At 54.4% G+C, this 18,743-nt stretch overlaps 2 protein-coding genes and 1 long non-coding RNA gene across 3 annotated transcripts; all 3 read right to left on the reverse strand.

Moving 5' to 3' along the window:
* Window positions 1-663: 663 nt before the first annotated feature.
* Window positions 664-1,397, reverse strand: LOC146542514 (uncharacterized). Its single transcript, XR_014879981.1, has 2 exons — window positions 1,306-1,397; window positions 664-747 (listed from the first exon to the last, which is right to left on the reverse strand). It is a non-coding gene; the product is annotated as an uncharacterized LOC146542514 (long non-coding RNA).
* A 3,622-nt stretch (window positions 1,398-5,019) lies between these two features.
* On the reverse strand, window positions 5,020-10,054 carry LOC104915700 (uncharacterized). Its single transcript, XM_085210751.1, has 3 exons — window positions 9,977-10,054; window positions 9,001-9,418; window positions 5,020-8,671 (listed from the first exon to the last, which is right to left on the reverse strand). The coding sequence occupies exons 2-3, from the start codon at window positions 9,386-9,388 to the stop codon at window positions 8,334-8,336; spliced, it is 726 nt and encodes a 241-aa protein (XP_085066877.1). The 5' UTR covers window positions 9,389-9,418; window positions 9,977-10,054; the 3' UTR covers window positions 5,020-8,333.
* A 3,660-nt stretch (window positions 10,055-13,714) lies between these two features.
* On the reverse strand, window positions 13,715-18,737 carry LOC146542515 (uncharacterized). The gene is made up of 3 exons (XM_085210750.1): window positions 18,652-18,737; window positions 17,676-18,093; window positions 13,715-17,346 (listed from the first exon to the last, which is right to left on the reverse strand). The coding sequence occupies exons 2-3, from the start codon at window positions 18,061-18,063 to the stop codon at window positions 17,009-17,011; spliced, it is 726 nt and encodes a 241-aa protein (XP_085066876.1). The 5' UTR covers window positions 18,064-18,093; window positions 18,652-18,737; the 3' UTR covers window positions 13,715-17,008.
* Window positions 18,738-18,743: the final 6 nt, after the last annotated feature.

Here is an 18,743-nt window from a genome sequence, read left to right on the forward strand (position 1 = left end):
TTGCACATGTCTCCGCCCTCTGCAAAAGCTCCACATTCTTCCTGTGTTGGGGCCCCAGACTGGGACACAGTACTCCAGATGGGGTCTCAGGAGGGCAGAACAGATGGGCACAACCACCTCCCTTGCCCTGATGGCCACCCCTCTTCTGATGGAACTCAGGATACCATCAGCCTTCTGGGCTGCGAGCGCACATCACTGGTTCACATTCAGTTTTTCATCAACAGGAACCCCTAGGTCATTCCCAGCAGGGCTACTCTCAAGGAGTTCTTCTCTCAGCTTGTATACATATCTGGGATTGGCTCGACCCAAGCGGAAAACCACACACTTTGCTATGTTGCACCTCATTAGTTTCTCAACACCTGAACTTTTTTGATCAAACACCCTCTAAATGGCGTCCCTTCATTCCAGCTGTATCAGCTGCACCGCTCAGCTTGCTGTCATCAGCAAGGCCGCGCTCGGGCCGCCCTTCGTCGGGGCAGCGCCCACCGCTCCTGTCCTCTCCTCTCCTCCCGGCCCCGCGGCCCCTTCGGCGGAGGACGGGGCGGGCGCGGGGCAGCGCGGGGGGCAGAGGCGGAGCGCGGCGCCCCGGCACTCGGAGGCTCCGGGCCCTGGGCTGATCCCCGCGCAGCCCTCCGTGCTATCTGTACAGGCTGCTTCCACTCCTGTTGCACTGGAACATGATTTCACCACCTCTTTGCACTGCCGATTTCCTGGCATGTTGCTTCCCAGCCACCTGACCAATGACGGCTGCAAGAGAAAAAGCTGTGATTGCCCCAAGAATACGAAAGGGTGAGAGAAATCCTGGAGGGGCACTGCAACGGCATTGGACCAGTGGGAGAATTTAACCCATCGCTTTGAATCAAGCTGACAACAGTGAGAGAGGAATACAGCAGGTACTGGCAATCAAGACTCTCAAGGAGGAATATTGTACTTTTCCTTCCCCGCTCCTTTCTCTGGAAGACAATGAGTTGCTTCTGATTTTACCAGTTAAGTTATTGTTTTTGCACTGTGGGGGCAAATGTCTTTGCTGTTGACAAACTGGAGTGTTGAGGAACCCACTCTTTTGCCCTTTATACTGCTATGCAACCAGACAGGAAATGAAAGCACCTCTCAAATGCAAATGGGACTTTAGCTCATCCTCCATCTCTTTGCAAAATGGATTGTAGTGCCTCATGAGCAAATAATTGTCCAAATGCACATAATTTTGTCCCACAATGTGAGAGTAGCAGCTGAAGTATATGCCCCTGTGCTCTGTATGTCCGTATACTGCGGAGGTGACAGTTTGGATGGAGGCACTTAACTCACCGCTACAAGAGGAGAGCTGTTACCACAATGATCCACAGGGATTGGTGGAGGAGTTAAGCCAGGAAATAGATTAGGCTGCAATCCATCAGATTATCAATACCACCGAACACCGTAACTTCCAAAGCTGAAGCCGGATCCCTGGCAGGACAGACGCACGGACTCCCCAGGTGCTCGCACACCTCCGCCAGATGCTTCCAGTCTCCACTGCGCACACACTCCTGTAGAAGGACAGCATTGGGAGCCAGGCATGGCACATCCATGGAAGGAAGATGTTCCCCAGCCACTCTGACACTCGCACGACAAAGAGATGTCTACATCCTCTGCTGCCACAGCCCCAGGCCAGGGCCGCTGCCCCAGCCGCCCTTTCGCTGAGGGTTTCTCTTCAAAACAGTACAGCAGTACAACACGCTTTCTAGTATGTAATGCTACCTCATAACTATTAGCTACATCTAAAAGCTATTACAGTTTTGCTAGTGAGAACTAATCACATAATGAAACAATTCAACACCAGCATTTCTAAAAGTATGCTACTAAAATATATGGTATATCTGCTTTCTCAAATCGTCCATTTCCAAAAACCCTTTACGAAATATACTGCGGCCTACTTCTTCAAATCAAGGCCACTCGAAGCAAAGGTGTGGATTTTGATGTTTCCATGTGGAACAAACTGCACCCCCTTCACATTCATTGATTCACGCTGACACAGAAATGGAAGGCCAAACAGCAGATGCAGTGGGTGTTGCGTTTCAGCAGTGGCAATAGGGACTTAAATGTTAAGCCATGTTCTGGACGGCAACGCACGGCTGTCACACACAAAATGAAAAGTGTCTGGATCAGTGCATCTGTTCAAATCGGTGGATTATGACCAGGGAACTGCACGTAGAGATGAACGTTTGCTTCAGTGCATTGAAAACAGTGGTGTCAACAGTGCAATACAGCAAACTTTGCACAGGGTGGTCCCATGAACACTCACACAGGAACAGAAAGAACACAGTATGCCAATCAGCAAGAAACAATTGAGTCCATATGAGGCTCCAGGTGTCAGTTTCCTGGATCCCATCATTACCAATGATGCGGTGTGGCGTCAAGACTATGAGCCAGAGTCAAAAGTGCCAGAGTCCATGGAGTGGCAACATGAGAATTCCCTATCAATGAAGAAGTTCAAGATACAGTGCTCAGCGGGCATACCGATGTGCACTGTGTTTTGGGATAGGAAAGGAAGGGGTGATCCTTCTGGATTTGCTAGGACCTGGACAATCCATCAACTCTTACCACTCAGTCTCAGTACTGACAGTGATGAAGGCTTGAATTTCCAGAATCAGGTCAGAGAAGACAACTATCTTTCTCTTTCAACACCGTCATGCTAGGCTCCACACCAATTGGAAGACTTTGGTGGACAGAGCTCGTTTTGACTTTACAGTCCTGGCACACACAACAGATCGTCCCGATTGGGCACCTTCATTCTCCCATCTGTTCAGACTGGTGAGAGATGAACTGTGTGGGCAACATTTCCTGGTCAACTGTGCCAGCATGGCAGCTGTGAAACAGTGGGCTGCCTCCACTGGTGCAGGTATTTACAAGCATGAAGTGACGGCTCCTGTAAACTGCTGGTAAAATGCACAGCTCCTCTCTCCAATTTAGAGATAAGGATGTGGTGGGGGACCATGTCAAAGGCCTTGCAGAGTCCATATAGATTACATCAATTGCTTTCCCTGTGTTTACTGATTCCGTCACTCCATCACAGAAGGACACCACACTGATCAGGCATGTCCCTCCTTTGGTGAAGCCACATTGGCTATCCTGGATCACTCCTTTATCCTTCATGTGCCTTAACGTATCTTCCAGGAGGATCTGTTCCATGGTTGTCCTGGCACAGAGGTGAAGTTCACCAGCCTGTACTTCCCACAGTCCACCTTCCTCCCTTCCTTGTAAATGGGAGTGATTCTTCCTTTTTCTGCAATATGATGGACAGTGACTTGGCAACCACCTCAGACAGCTCCCAAAGGACACTGGGATGTATATCAGCCAGCCCCACGGACTTTCACATTCAGTGTCATGAGGTGGTCTTGGACTTGCTCTGCCCTTACAGTGTGGGAGATTTTGCTACCTCAATCCCACCTAGAGATTCAGGTGCAGGGATGTGAGTTCCAGGAATGGGAGAATCCTGGCTGCCACTCAAGGCTGAGGGAAAGAACTCATTGAGTACCTCAGCCTTCTCCATATCTGTTCTAGCCTGTTCTCCATTCTCATTTAGCAGAGGAGGTACAATCTCTTAGGCCCAACTTTTTGGCCAAGGCACCAGTGCAATCCCTTGTTATAGTTTTTAGCATTCCTTTCCAAGCTCAGTTCCATCTGTGCCTTTGCTTTCCCAATCCCATATCAAGCTGCAGATGGTTTTGCTACCGCCAAAACTGCATTAGCAGTGCGGCTCTCACACTCCTACTCAGGGCTCAGCCAGGGCCACTCCCACTGCATCCGTCTGCTTTTGTGCCTCAGGAGAATGAAAGGAGTGACAAAGTGAAAGGACAATTTGCAGAAACAACAGGATCACCTCTGCCTTCACCTCACTGTGCAGGAGCAGACCAGAGCCATTCCACTAACAGCCAGCCCTGTGGTTCCAGGATCCGTGGCTGTGTCCAGGAAGGGGATTTTTGTTACAGCTCTGCAGGATTTCCTGTTCCCGTGCGAACAGCACAGAAGTAGTGCGCTGAGTCATGTGGGCGCAGGGCGCGGAGAGACAGATAGGACACAGACTGGGAATCCTCTCGAGAAACTGAGGCACGACCCTGCACCTCAGAGCTGGATCTAACATATGAGCTCCTGGGGCTGATGTAGGACAGCCACTCGAGATGGCCACCAAGTGCCTGACGGTACCAGTGAACACTGTAACTTCCGAAGCCGAAGCCAGATCCCTGGCAGGACAGACGCACGGACTCCCCAGGTGCTTGCACACCTCCGCCAGATGCTTCCAGTCTCCACTGTGCACACACTCCTGTAGAAGGACAGCATCAGGAGGCAGGCATGGCACAGCCAATTCGGTAGGAGGACGTTCCCCAGCCACCCCAATGCCCACAGATCATAAATTCATGAGCTGGGAACCTCCTCTCTGCTGCCACAGCCCCAGGCCAGGGGCGCTGCCCCAGCCGCCCTCCTCCGCGGGGCTCAGCCAGGGCCGCTCCCGCAGCAGCCGTGTCCCCACACAGCCTCCCTGTGCCACGCACAACAGCCGCTCCCCGGCACCGAAGCCGAGCTCCGGGCCTGCGCGCGCCCGCGGGGCAGCAGCAGGAGCCGCGCCCGGCTCCGGCCCCGGCCTCGCCGCCCTCCGTGCCCGCCTCTCACCTGCCGGCCCCAAGGCCAAGGCCAGCAGCCACGGCCCCAGCCCGGCCGCCATCGCGCCCCGCCGCGCCGCCGCCGTCTGCCCGGGCGGCGGACAGGAGCGGAGCGGGGCCGCGCTCGGGCCGCCCCTCGTCGGGCCCCGGCGGGGCAGCGCCCACCGCTCCTCTCCTCTCCTCTCCTCTCCTCTCCTCTCCTCTCCTCTCCTCTCCTCTCCTCTCCTCTCCTCTCCTCTCCTCTCCTCTCCTCTCCTCTCCTCTCCTCTCCTCTCCTCTCCTCTCCTCTCCTCTCCTCTCCTCTCCTCTCCTCTCCTCTCCTCTCCTCTCCTCTCCTCTCCCCTCCCCTCCCCTCCTCTCCTCTCCCCTCCCCTCCCCTCCCTCCTCTCCTCTCCTCTCCTCTCCTCTCCTCTCCTCTCCTCTCCTCTCCTCTCCTCTCCTCTCCTCTCCTCTCCTCTCCGCCCGGCCCCGCGGCCCCTTCGGCGGAGGACGGGGCGGGCGCGGGGCGGGGCGCGGGGCAGCGCGGGGGGCAGAGGCGGAGCGCGGCGCCCCGGCACTCGGAGGCTCCGGGCCCTGGGCTGATCCCCGCACAGCCCTCCGTGCACGACGGGCCCGGGCCGAGGCCGGACACAGCGCGGCTGCCCCCACGCACGGCTCTCGGCCCGCAGCCTCTCCCTGCACGTGCCTTCCCGGATGGCCTCCCTCCTCTCCCCTGACGTGGCATTGTGCAGAAATCAGACTGTAAGCCTTTAACTCCATTCTCCTCGTTACAGCTCCATCTAGACGGCCTGTGCTCTACCAGAAGTCTCTGGGCTCCCCTGTCCTGTCCCCATTAAGGCTACCTTAGCTAGTGCTTGTGAGCCTGCTGCTTTGCCCATGGCTGCACCCCGGCCGAAGGCTATTGCCAGCAAAAATGTGGAGATGCAGCCTGAAGTGCCATGCACACAAAAAAGGAGGGCTTCGGCCAAGAAAAATGTGCAAATTCTGACAGAGATCCCACTACAACATGCTAGTGCACAGGTGTGTGGCTGCAGGGAGTGCCAGGGCCTGGCCTTTGCAATGCAAGGTGATTGAGACAGCGCTTGTGTTAGATGCAAGGTGCTGAATAACATACTCAGCCTTGTGGTTGACCTCAAGGAGGAGGTGGAGAGGCTGAGCAGCATTAGGGAGTGTGAGAGGGAGACTGACTGGTGGTGCCAATCCCCATGGGCCCTGAGATTTGGCAGCCAGCTGAGGCTCCACGTGAAGCACATCTCCCCCTACCGCCTTACAAACAGGTAACAGAGGGGAACAGGCAGGCAGACAGTGTTCCTGCTACACTGAACCCCCTGCCCACTCCTCCCCCTAACAACATCGGTGAAGAATTGGGGCAGGGGGCATAGGGCAATGGCAAAAGGTCCCTGCTCGGCGATGCATGAAGTTGGTGGCTAGGCAAACACCTGTGTAGGGTCAAGAGACTATTAGGGCTTCTCCCACTCAAAAGGTGGCCCAGCTCAGGTGCTTTTACGCTAATGCACGCAGCATGGGTCACAAACAGGAATAGCTGGAGGCCATTGTGAGGCTGGAACACTACGATATAGTCGCCATCACAGAAACGTGGTGGAATGGCTTGCACAGCTGGAGTGCTGTGATGGATGGCTACTGTCTGTTCAAAAGAGAAAGGCAAGGCAAGAAAGCTTGTTAGAAAATAAGGGATGGCAGACACTGGGTCTGGGATAGTGAGGGGGATGAAGGCTATAAGGATAAGGTTTGAGAACAGCCCGAGGACATTTGGCAGGGAGGTGATTAGATGTCCGCAGGGCAAGAAGAAACCGGTGTGGGGGGACGCCCCCCCAAAAAGGCCAGGAGTTTACAGCGAGAGAGGACAGAGCCTTTGCGAGGAAGACAACAAATCTTCATCCCATGACCCACTACGCACATGCAAGAGGGGAGGGTCTGCATGCTAATGTACTCTTGGGGGTGTGATGAATATGTATCCGAATTCCAGGAAAACTATTGATTATGTATTAGTTCAGCCTATATCTGAAGCACGATTTTTCCAGACGGTGTGCAAGTTCGGCGGATCTATGGCCCTGCACCCGGCGTCCGCGCAGCACTGAATAAACCGTACCTGCTTTGTAATCTTACTTGGGTTACAGAGTTTGATTCCGCACGTCAGTACTGGGGCTGTTCAGTCTGTGGAAGAGGAGCCTGAGGGAAGACCTAATTGCTCTCTTCAAATACCTGAAAGGAGGTGGCAGTGAGAGTGGGGATGGTCTCTGCTCACTGGTGACAGGTGAGAGGACGAGGGGAAATGGCCTCAAGATGTGCCAGAGGAGGTGTAGGTATGAGATCAGGAAAAACGTCTTTACAGAAAGGGTTGTTAAGCACTGGAATAGGCTCCCCAGGGAGGTGGTTGAGTCACCATTCCTGAATGTGTTTAAAAAACGTTTGGATGTGGTGCTGACTGATGGTACTGGGGCTGTTTAGTAAGAAAACAAAGTGTGCACAAGTTTGTCAGGAACAACTGAACCCATCTGAGGCTCAAGGTGACAGTTTCCTAAATCACATAATTAACAGTGACAAAACATATTGTCACAACTGTAAGACAGAGTCAAAAGAGCCAAAGTCCATGGAGTGGTGACATGAGAATTCCCTACCAAAGAAAAAGTTCAAGACACAACCCTCTGTGGGTATAGTGATGTGCACTGTCTTTTGGGATAGGAAGAGGGGAGATCCTTCAGCATTTACTAGAACCCAGGCAATCCATCAGCTCAGAATGCTCCGTCTCAGTGCTGACAATGCTGAATGCTCAAACCTCCAGAGTCAGGCCCGAGAAGGCATCCTGCAGTATGATAATGCCTCACTCCATACCAATATGAAGACCACTGACAGTTTTGGCTGAACAGTCCTGCCACAACCATGATATAAGGTATGTATGGCACCTTTGGACTTTCATCTTTTTGGGCTGATGAGAGTTGTACTGTGTGGGCTACAACAATGTCAGCACAACATGACACTGTGGTTCACCTCCCCTGGTGCAGGTATTTACCAGCATGAAATGAAGGATCTTCGTCATCACTGGTGAGAATGCATAGCTAATAGTCTTGACTATGCTAAAAGTCTTGCGCTGTGAATCTTCTCTATGAAATAGTGTTATTGTGCACTTTGAAACTGTGGAAGCTTCACTGGAATCAAATAGGAGACACTGCTTTCAGAGTAACGTTTCTACATTGCAGGATCTCAGATTGCCCTGCAACACTGCAGATGCCATTTGTTGGATTACATCACTCTGAAAGGCTCCTGATACTCGCCAACTGCTAGGTTCACAGAGACAGATACAAGGTCACTGTATTTGCTAATGGAAACAAGCAACACGGTTGCTAGAAGTGCCCAAGTGCTTTAAGTACCCAAGGAAGGAAAGAAAACAAGAGCGGGTGCAGACCAGCAACAGGTAGGAAGGTGGGCAATGTAGCCAAGCTGATTTGGTGAACAGAAATATGCTGAATATAGTCCTCAGGTTACAACACTGCTTTTGTGACTCAGGAGAACGAAAGGAGTGACAAAGTGAAAGGAGACCTTGCAGAAACAACAGGGTCATCTGTGGTGTGCTGTGGTAACACCTCACTGTCCAGGAGCAGACCAGAGCAGCTCCAGCTCCTGCCAGCCCTGCAGCTCTTGAGGTCATAATCATGGTTGTGTCTAGGAAGAGGTTTTTTGTTACAGCTCTGCAGGATTTCCTGTTCCCGTGCGAACAGCACAGAAGTAGTGCGCTGAGTCGTGTGGGCGCAGGGCGCGGAGAGACAGATAGGACACAGACTGGGAATCCTCACGAGAAACCGAGGCACGACCCTGCACCTCAGAGTTGAATCTCGTATATGAGCTGCTGGTGCTGATGTAGGACAGCCACTTGAGAGAGCCACCAGGTCCCTGACGGTACCACAGTACGTGATAATCTCCAAAGCTGAAGCCGGCTCCCCGGCAGGACAGACGCACGGACTCCCCAGGTGCTCGCACACCTCCGCCAGATGCTTCCAGTCTCAACTGTGCACACACTCCTGTAGAAGGACAGCATCGGGAGCCAGGCATGGCACATCCATGGAAGGAAGATGTTCCCCAGCCACTCTGACACTCGCAGGGCAAAGAGATGTCTACATCCTCTGCTGCCTCAGCCCCAGGCCAGGGGCGCTGCCCCAGCCGCCCTCCTCCGCGGGGCTCAGCCAGGGCCGCTCCCGCAGCAGCCGTGTCCCCACACAGCCTCCCTGTGCCACGCACAACAGCCGCTCCCCGGCACCGAAGCCGAGCTCCGGGCCTGCGCGAGCCCGCGGGGTAGCAGCAGGAGCCGCGCCCGGCCCCGGCCTCGCCGCCCTCCGTGCCCGCCCCTCACCTGCCGGCCCCAAGGCCAAGGCCAGCAGCCACGGCCCCAGCCCGGCCGCCATCGCGCCCCGCCGCGCCGCCGCCGTCTGCCCGGGGGGCAGACAGGAGCGGAGCGGGGCCGCGCTCGGGCCGCCCTTCGTCGGGGCAGCGCCCACCGCTCCTGTCCTCTCCTCTCCGCCCGGCCCCGCGGCCCCTTCGGCGGAGGACGGGGCGGGCGCGGGGCGGGGCGCGGGGCAGCGCGGGGGGCAGAGGCGGAGCGCGGCGCCCCGGCACTCGGAGGCTCCGGGCCCTGGGCTGATCCCCGCGCAGCCCTCCGTGCTATCTGTACAGGCTGCTTCCACTCCTGTTGCACTGGAACATGATTTCACCACCTCTTTGCACTGCCGATTTCCTGGCATGTTGCTTCCCAGCCACCTGACCAATGACGGCTGCAAGAGAAAAAGCTGTGATTGCCCCAAGAATACGAAAGGGTGAGAGAAATCCTGGAGGGGCACTGCAACGGCATTGGACCAGTGGGAGAATTTAACCCATCGCTTTGAATCAAGCTGACAACAGTGAGAGAGGAATACAGCAGGTACTGGCAATCAAGACTCTCAAGGAGGAATATTGTACTTTTCCTTCCCCGCTCCTTTCTCTGGAAGACAATGAGTTGCTTCTGATTTTACCAGTTAAGTTATTGTTTTTGCACTGTGGGGGCAAATGTCTTTGCTGTTGACAAACTGGAGTGTTGAGGAACCCACTCTTTTGCCCTTTATACTGCTATGCAACCAGACAGGAAATGAAAGCACCTCTCAAATGCAAATGGGACTTTAGCTCATCCTCCATCTCTTTGCAAAATGGATTGTAGTGCCTCATGAGCAAATAATTGTCCAAATGCACATAATTTTGTCCCACAATGTGAGAGTAGCAGCTGAAGTATATGCCCCTGTGCTCTGTATGTCCGTATACTGCGGAGGTGACAGTTTGGATGGAGGCACTTAACTCACCGCTACAAGAGGAGAGCTGTTACCACAATGATCCACAGGGATTGGTGGAGGAGTTAAGCCAGGAAATAGATTAGGCTGCAATCCATCAGATTATCAATACCACCGAACACCGTAACTTCCAAAGCTGAAGCCGGATCCCTGGCAGGACAGACGCACGGACTCCCCAGGTGCTCGCACACCTCCGCCAGATGCTTCCAGTCTCCACTGCGCACACACTCCTGTAGAAGGACAGCATTGGGAGCCAGGCATGGCACATCCATGGAAGGAAGATGTTCCCCAGCCACTCTGACACTCGCACGACAAAGAGATGTCTACATCCTCTGCTGCCACAGCCCCAGGCCAGGGCCGCTGCCCCAGCCGCCCTTTCGCTGAGGGTTTCTCTTCAAAACAGTACAGCAGTACAACACGCTTTCTAGTATGTAATGCTACCTCATAACTATTAGCTACATCTAAAAGCTATTACAGTTTTGCTAGTGAGAACTAATCACATAATGAAACAATTCAACACCAGCATTTCTAAAAGTATGCTACTAAAATATATGGTATATCTGCTTTCTCAAATCGTCCATTTCCAAAAACCCTTTACGAAATATACTGCGGCCTACTTCTTCAAATCAAGGCCACTCGAAGCAAAGGTGTGGATTTTGATGTTTCCATGTGGAACAAACTGCACCCCCTTCACATTCATTGATTCACGCTGACACAGAAATGGAAGGCCAAACAGCAGATGCAGTGGGTGTTGCGTTTCAGCAGTGGCAATAGGGACTTAAATGTGAAGCCATGTTCTGGACGGCAACGCACGGCTGTCACACACAAAATGAAAAGTGTCTGGATCAGTGCATCTGTTCAAATCGGTGGATTATGACCAGGGAACTGCACGTAGAGATGAACGTTTGCTTCAGTGCATTGAAAACAGTGGTGTCAACAGTGCAATACAGCAAACTTTGCACAGGGTGGTCCCATGAACACTCACACAGGAACAGAAAGAACACAGTATGCCAATCAGCAAGAAACAATTGAGTCCATATGAGGCTCCAGGTGTCAGTTTCCTGGATCCCATCATTACCAATGATGCGGTGTGGCGTCAAGACTATGAGCCAGAGTCAAAAGTGCCAGAGTCCATGGAGTGGCAACATGAGAATTCCCTATCAATGAAGAAGTTCAAGATACAGTGCTCAGCGGGCATACCGATGTGCACTGTGTTTTGGGATAGGAAAGGAAGGGGTGATCCTTCTGGATTTGCTAGGACCTGGACAATCCATCAACTCTTACCACTCAGTCTCAGTACTGACAGTGATGAAGGCTTGAATTTCCAGAATCAGGTCAGAGAAGACAACTATCTTTCTCTTTCAACACCGTCATGCTAGGCTCCACACCAATTGGAAGACTTTGGTGGACAGAGCTCGTTTTGACTTTACAGTCCTGGCACACACAACAGATCGTCCCGATTGGGCACCTTCATTCTCCCATCTGTTCAGACTGGTGAGAGATGAACTGTGTGGGCAACATTTCCTGGTCAACTGTGCCAGCATGGCAGCTGTGAAACAGTGGGCTGCCTCCACTGGTGCAGGTATTTACAAGCATGAAGTGACGGCTCCTGTAAACTGCTGGTAAAATGCACAGCTCCTCTCTCCAATTTAGAGATAAGGATGTGGTGGGGGACCATGTCAAAGGCCTTGCAGAGTCCATATAGATTACATCAATTGCTTTCCCTGTGTTTACTGATTCCGTCACTCCATCACAGAAGGACACCACACTGATCAGGCATGTCCCTCCTTTGGTGAAGCCACATTGGCTATCCTGGATCACTCCTTTATCCTTCATGTGCCTTAACGTATCTTCCAGGAGGATCTGTTCCATGGTTGTCCTGGCACAGAGGTGAAGTTCACCAGCCTGTACTTCCCACAGTCCACCTTCCTCCCTTCCTTGTAAATGGGAGTGATTCTTCCTTTTTCTGCAATATGATGGACAGTGACTTGGCAACCACCTCAGACAGCTCCCAAAGGACACTGGGATGTATATCAGCCAGCCCCACGGACTTTCACATTCAGTGTCATGAGGTGGTCTTGGACTTGCTCTGCCCTTACAGTGTGGGAGATTTTGCTACCTCAATCCCACCTAGAGATTCAGGTGCAGGGATGTGAGTTCCAGGAATGGGAGAATCCTGGCTGCCACTCAAGGCTGAGGGAAAGAACTCATTGAGTACCTCAGCCTTCTCCATATCTGTTCTAGCCTGTTCTCCATTCTCATTTAGCAGAGGAGGTACAATCTCTTAGGCCCAACTTTTTGGCCAAGGCACCAGTGCAATCCCTTGTTATAGTTTTTAGCATTCCTTTCCAAGCTCAGTTCCATCTGTGCCTTTGCTTTCCCAATCCCATATCAAGCTGCAGATGGTTTTGCTACCGCCAAAACTGCATTAGCAGTGCGGCTCTCACACTCCTACTCAGGGCTCAGCCAGGGCCACTCCCACTGCATCCGTCTGCTTTTGTGCCTCAGGAGAATGAAAGGAGTGACAAAGTGAAAGGACAATTTGCAGAAACAACAGGATCACCTCTGCCTTCACCTCACTGTGCAGGAGCAGACCAGAGCCATTCCACTAACAGCCAGCCCTGTGGTTCCAGGATCCGTGGCTGTGTCCAGGAAGGGGATTTTTGTTACAGCTCTGCAGGATTTCCTGTTCCCGTGCGAACAGCACAGAAGTAGTGCGCTGAGTCATGTGGGCGCAGGGCGCGGAGAGACAGATAGGACACAGACTGGGAATCCTCTCGAGAAACTGAGGCACGACCCTGCACCTCAGAGCTGGATCTAACATATGAGCTCCTGGGGCTGATGTAGGACAGCCACTCGAGATGGCCACCAAGTGCCTGACGGTACCAGTGAACACTGTAACTTCCGAAGCCGAAGCCAGATCCCTGGCAGGACAGACGCACGGACTCCCCAGGTGCTTGCACACCTCCGCCAGATGCTTCCAGTCTCCACTGTGCACACACTCCTGTAGAAGGACAGCATCAGGAGGCAGGCATGGCACAGCCAATTCGGTAGGAGGACGTTCCCCAGCCACCCCAATGCCCACAGATCATAAATTCATGAGCTGGGAACCTCCTCTCTGCTGCCACAGCCCCAGGCCAGGGGCGCTGCCCCAGCCGCCCTCCTCCGCGGGGCTCAGCCAGGGCCGCTCCCGCAGCAGCCGTGTCCCCACACAGCCTCCCTGTGCCACGCACAACAGCCGCTCCCCGGCACCGAAGCCGAGCTCCGGGCCTGCGCGCGCCCGCGGGGCAGCAGCAGGAGCCGCGCCCGGCTCCGGCCCCGGCCTCGCCGCCCTCCGTGCCCGCCTCTCACCTGCCGGCCCCAAGGCCAAGGCCAGCAGCCACGGCCCCAGCCCGGCCGCCATCGCGCCCCGCCGCGCCGCCGCCGTCTGCCCGGGCGGCGGACAGGAGCGGAGCGGGGCCGCGCTCGGGCCGCCCCTCGTCGGGCCCCGGCGGGGCAGCGCCCACCGCTCCTCTCCTCTCCTCTCCTCTCCTCTCCTCTCCTCCTCTCCTCTCCTCTCCTCTCCTCTCCTCTCCTCTCCTCTCCTCTCCTCTCCTCTCCTCTCCTCTCCTCTCCTCTCCTCTCCTCTCCTCTCCTCTCCTCTCCTCTCCTCTCCTCTCCTCTCCTCTCCTCTCCTCTCCTCTCCTCTCCTCTCCTCTCCCTCTCCCTCCCTCCCCTCCCCTCCCCTCCTCCCCTCCTCTCCCTCCCTCCTCTCCTCTCCTCTCCTCTCCTCTCCTCTCCTCTCCTCTCCTCTCCTCTCCTCTCCGCCCGGCCCCGCGGCCCCTTCGGCGGAGGACGGGGCGGGCGCGGGGCGGGGCGCGGGGCAGCGCGGGGGGCAGAGGCGGAGCGCGGCGCCCCGGCACTCGGAGGCTCCGGGCCCTGGGCTGATCCCCGCACAGCCCTCCGTGCACGACGGGCCCGGGCCGAGGCCGGACACAGCGCGGCTGCCCCCACGCACGGCTCTCGGCCCGCAGCCTCTCCCTGCACGTGCCTTCCCGGATGGCCTCCCTCCTCTCCCCTGACGTGGCATTGTGCAGAAATCAGACTGTAAGCCTTTAACTCCATTCTCCTCGTTACAGCTCCATCTAGACGGCCTGTGCTCTACCAGAAGTCTCTGGGCTCCCCTGTCCTGTCCCCGTTAAGGCTACCTTAGCTAGTGCTTGTGAGCCTGCTGCTTTGCCCATGGCTGCACCCCGGCCGAAGGCTATTGCCAGCAAAAATGTGGAGATGCAGCCTGAAGTGCCATGCACACAAAAAAGGAGGGCTTCGGCCAAGAAAAATGTGCAAATTCTGACAGAGATCCCACTACAACATGCTAGTGCACAGGTGTGTGGCTGCAGGGAGTGCCAGGGCCTGGCCTTTGCAATGCAAGGTGATTGAGACAGCGCTTGTGTTAGATGCAAGGTGCTGAATAACATACTCAGCCTTGTGGTTGACCTCAAGGAGGAGGTGGAGAGGCTGAGCAGCATTAGGGAGTGTGAGAGGGAGACTGACTGGTGGTGCCAATCCCCATGGGCCCTGAGATTTGGCAGCCAGCTGAGGCTCCACGTGAAGCACATCTCCCCCTACCGCCTTACAAACAGGTAACAGAGGGGAACAGGCAGGCAGACAGTGTTCCTGCTACACTGAACCCCCTGCCCACTCCTCCCCCTAACAACATCGGTGAAGAATTGGGGCAGGGGGCATAGGGCAATGGCAAAAGGTCCCTGCTCGGCGATGCATGAAGTTGGTGGCTAGGCAAACACCTGTGTAGGGTCAAGAGACTATTAGGGCTTCTCCCACTCAAAAGGTGGCCCAGCTCAGGTGCTTTTACGCTAATGCACGCAGCATGGGTCACAAACAGGAATAGCTGGAGGCCATTGTGAGGCTGGAACACTACGATATAGTCGCCATCACAGAAACGTGGTGGAATGGCTTGCACAGCTGGAGTGCTGTGATGGATGGCTACTGTCTGTTCAAAAGAGAAAGGCAAGGCAAGAAAGCTTGTTAGAAAATAAGGGATGGCAGACACTGGGTCTGGGATAGTGAGGGGGATGAAGGCTATAAGGATAAGGTTTGAGAACAGCCCGAGGACATTTGGCAGGGAGGTGATTAGATGTCCGCAGGGCAAGAAGAAACCGGTGTGGGGGGACGCCCCCCCAAAAAGGCCAGGAGTTTACAGCGAGAGAGGACAGAGCCTTTGCGAGGAAGACAACAAATCTTCATCCCATGACCCACTACGCACATGCAAGAGGGGAGGGTCTGCATGCTAATGTACTCTTGGGGGTGTGATGAATATGTATCCGAATTCCAGGAAAACTATTGATTATGTATTAGTTCAGCCTATATCTGAAGCACGATTTTTCCAGACGGTGTGCAAGTTCGGCGGATCTATGGCCCTGCACCCGGCGTCCGCGCAGCACTGAATAAACCGTACCTGCTTTGTAATCTTACTTGGGTTACAGAGTTTGATTCCGCACGTCAGTACTGGGGCTGTTCAGTCTGTGGAAGAGGAGCCTGAGGGAAGACCTAATTGCTCTCTTCAAATACCTGAAAGGAGGTGGCAGTGAGAGTGGGGATGGTCTCTGCTCACTGGTGACAGGTGAGAGGACGAGGGGAAATGGCCTCAAGATGTGCCAGAGGAGGTGTAGGTATGAGATCAGGAAAAACGTCTTTACAGAAAGGGTTGTTAAGCACTGGAATAGGCTCCCCAGGGAGGTGGTTGAGTCACCATTCCTGAATGTGTTTAAAAAACGTTTGGATGTGGTGCTGACTGATGGTACTGGGGCTGTTTAGTAAGAAAACAAAGTGTGCACAAGTTTGTCAGGAACAACTGAACCCATCTGAGGCTCAAGGTGACAGTTTCCTAAATCACATAATTAACAGTGACAAAACATATTGTCACAACTGTAAGACAGAGTCAAAAGAGCCAAAGTCCATGGAGTGGTGACATGAGAATTCCCTACCAAAGAAAAAGTTCAAGACACAACCCTCTGTGGGTATAGTGATGTGCACTGTCTTTTGGGATAGGAAGAGGGGAGATCCTTCAGCATTTACTAGAACCCAGGCAATCCATCAGCTCAGAATGCTCCGTCTCAGTGCTGACAATGCTGAATGCTCAAACCTCCAGAGTCAGGCCCGAGAAGGCATCCTGCAGTATGATAATGCCTCACTCCATACCAATATGAAGACCACTGACAGTTTTGGCTGAACAGTCCTGCCACAACCATGATATAAGGTATGTATGGCACCTTTGGACTTTCATCTTTTTGGGCTGATGAGAGTTGTACTGTGTGGGCTACAACAATGTCAGCACAACATGACACTGTGGTTCACCTCCCCTGGTGCAGGTATTTACCAGCATGAAATGAAGGATCTTCGTCATCACTGGTGAGAATGCATAGCTAATAGTCTTGACTATGCTAAAAGTCTTGCGCTGTGAATCTTCTCTATGAAATAGTGTTATTGTGCACTTTGAAACTGTGGAAGCTTCACTGGAATCAAATAGGAGACACTGCTTTCAGAGTAACGTTTCTACATTGCAGGATCTCAGATTGCCCTGCAACACTGCAGATGCCATTTGTTGGATTACATCACTCTGAAAGGCTCCTGATACTCGCCAACTGCTAGGTTCACAGAGACAGATACAAGGTCACTGTATTTGCTAATGGAAACAAGCAACACGGTTGCTAGAAGTGCCCAAGTGCTTTAAGTACCCAAGGAAGGAAAGAAAACAAGAGCGGGTGCAGACCAGCAACAGGTAGGAAGGTGGGCAATGTAGCCAAGCTGATTTGGTGAACAGAAATATGCTGAATATAGTCCTCAGGTTACAACACTGCTTTTGTGACTCAGGAGAACGAAAGGAGTGACAAAGTGAAAGGAGACCTTGCAGAAACAACAGGGTCATCTGTGGTGTGCTGTGGTAACACCTCACTGTCCAGGAGCAGACCAGAGCAGCTCCAGCTCCTGCCAGCCCTGCAGCTCTTGAGGTCATAATCATGGTTGTGTCTAGGAAGAGGTTTTTTGTTACAGCTCTGCAGGATTTCCTGTTCCCGTGCGAACAGCACAGAAGTAGTGCGCTGAGTCGTGTGGGCGCAGGGCGCGGAGAGACAGATAGGACACAGACTGGGAATCCTCACGAGAAACCGAGGCACGACCCTGCACCTCAGAGTTGAATCTCGTATATGAGCTGCTGGTGCTGATGTAGGACAGCCACTTGAGAGAGCCACCAGGTCCCTGACGGTACCACAGTACGTGATAATCTCCAAAGCTGAAGCCGGCTCCCCGGCAGGACAGACGCACGGACTCCCCAGGTGCTCGCACACCTCCGCCAGATGCTTCCAGTCTCAACTGTGCACACACTCCTGTAGAAGGACAGCATCGGGAGCCAGGCATGGCACATCCATGGAAGGAAGATGTTCCCCAGCCACTCTGACACTCGCAGGGCAAAGAGATGTCTACATCCTCTGCTGCCTCAGCCCCAGGCCAGGGGCGCTGCCCCAGCCGCCCTCCTCCGCGGGGCTCAGCCAGGGCCGCTCCCGCAGCAGCCGTGTCCCCACACAGCCTCCCTGTGCCACGCACAACAGCCGCTCCCCGGCACCGAAGCCGAGCTCCGGGCCTGCGCGAGCCCGCGGGGTAGCAGCAGGAGCCGCGCCCGGCCCCGGCCTCGCCGCCCTCCGTGCCCGCCCCTCACCTGCCGGCCCCAAGGCCAAGGCCAGCAGCCACGGCCCCAGCCCGGCCGCCATCGCGCCCCGCCGCGCCGCCGCCGTCTGCCCGGGAGGCAGACAGGAGCGGAGCGGGGCCGCGCTCGGGCCGCCCTTCGTCGGGGCAGCGCCCACCGCTCCTGTCCTCTCCTCTCCGCCCGGCCCCGCGGCCCCTTCGGCGGAGGACGGGGCGGGCGCGGGGCGGGGCGCGGGGCAGCGCGGGGGGCAGAGGCGGAGCGCGGCGCCCCGGCACTCGGAGGCTCCGGGCCCTGGGCTGATCCCCGCGCAGCCCTCCGTGCTATCTGTACAGGCTGCTTCCACTCCTGTTGCACTGGAACATGATTTCACCACCTCTTTGCACTGCCGATTTCCTGGCATGTTGCTTCCCAGCCACCTGACCAATGACGGCTGCAAGAGAAAAAGCTGTGATTGCCCCAAGAATACGAAAGGGTGAGAGAAATCCTGGAGGGGCACTGCAACGGCATTGGACCAGTGGGAGAATTTAACCCATCGCTTTGAATCAAGCTGACAACAGTGAGAGAGGAATACAGCAGGTACTGGCAATCAAGACTCTCAAGGAGGAATATTGTACTTTTCCTTCCCCGCTCCTTTCTCTGGAAGACAATGAGTTGCTTCTGATTTTACCAGTTAAGTTATTGTTTTTGCACTGTGGGGGCAAATGTCTTTGCTGTTGACAAACTGGAGTGTTGAGGAACCCACTCTTTTGCCCTTTATACTGCTATGCAACCAGACAGGAAATGAAAGCACCTCTCAAATGCAAATGGGACTTTAGCTCATCCTCCATCTCTTTGCAAAATGGATTGTAGTGCCTCATGAGCAAATAATTGTCCAAATGCACATAATTTTGTCCCACAATGTGAGAGTAGCAGCTGAAGTATATGCCCCTGTGCTCTGTATGTCCGTATACTGCGGAGGTGACAGTTTGGATGGAGGCACTTAACTCACCGCTACAAGAGGAGAGCTGTTACCACAATGATCCACAGGGATTGGTGGAGGAGTTAAGCCAGGAAATAGATTAGGCTGCAATCCATCAGATT

The sequence above is a fragment of the Meleagris gallopavo genome, chromosome 29 (genome assembly GCF_905368555.1).
Source record: "Meleagris gallopavo chromosome 29, MGAL_WU_HG_1.1, whole genome shotgun sequence".
Classification (NCBI taxonomy): Eukaryota; Metazoa; Chordata; class Aves; order Galliformes; family Phasianidae; genus Meleagris; species Meleagris gallopavo.

What these genes read in the sequence shown, in the direction of transcription:
- LOC104915700 (XM_085210751.1), bottom strand. Translation starts at nt 9,388, where the DNA reads ATGCCAGGAAATCGGCAGTGCAAAGAGGTGGTGAAATCATGTTCCAGT. An exon ending in CTTGGCCTTGGGGCCGGCAG is followed by an intron (nt 8,672 to 9,000) that starts GTGAGGGGCGGG and finishes GTCCTTCTACAG; the next exon opens with GAGTGTGTGCACAGTTGAGA.
- LOC146542515 (XM_085210750.1), bottom strand. Translation starts at nt 18,063, where the DNA reads ATGCCAGGAAATCGGCAGTGCAAAGAGGTGGTGAAATCATGTTCCAGT. An exon ending in CTTGGCCTTGGGGCCGGCAG is followed by an intron (nt 17,347 to 17,675) that starts GTGAGGGGCGGG and finishes GTCCTTCTACAG; the next exon opens with GAGTGTGTGCACAGTTGAGA.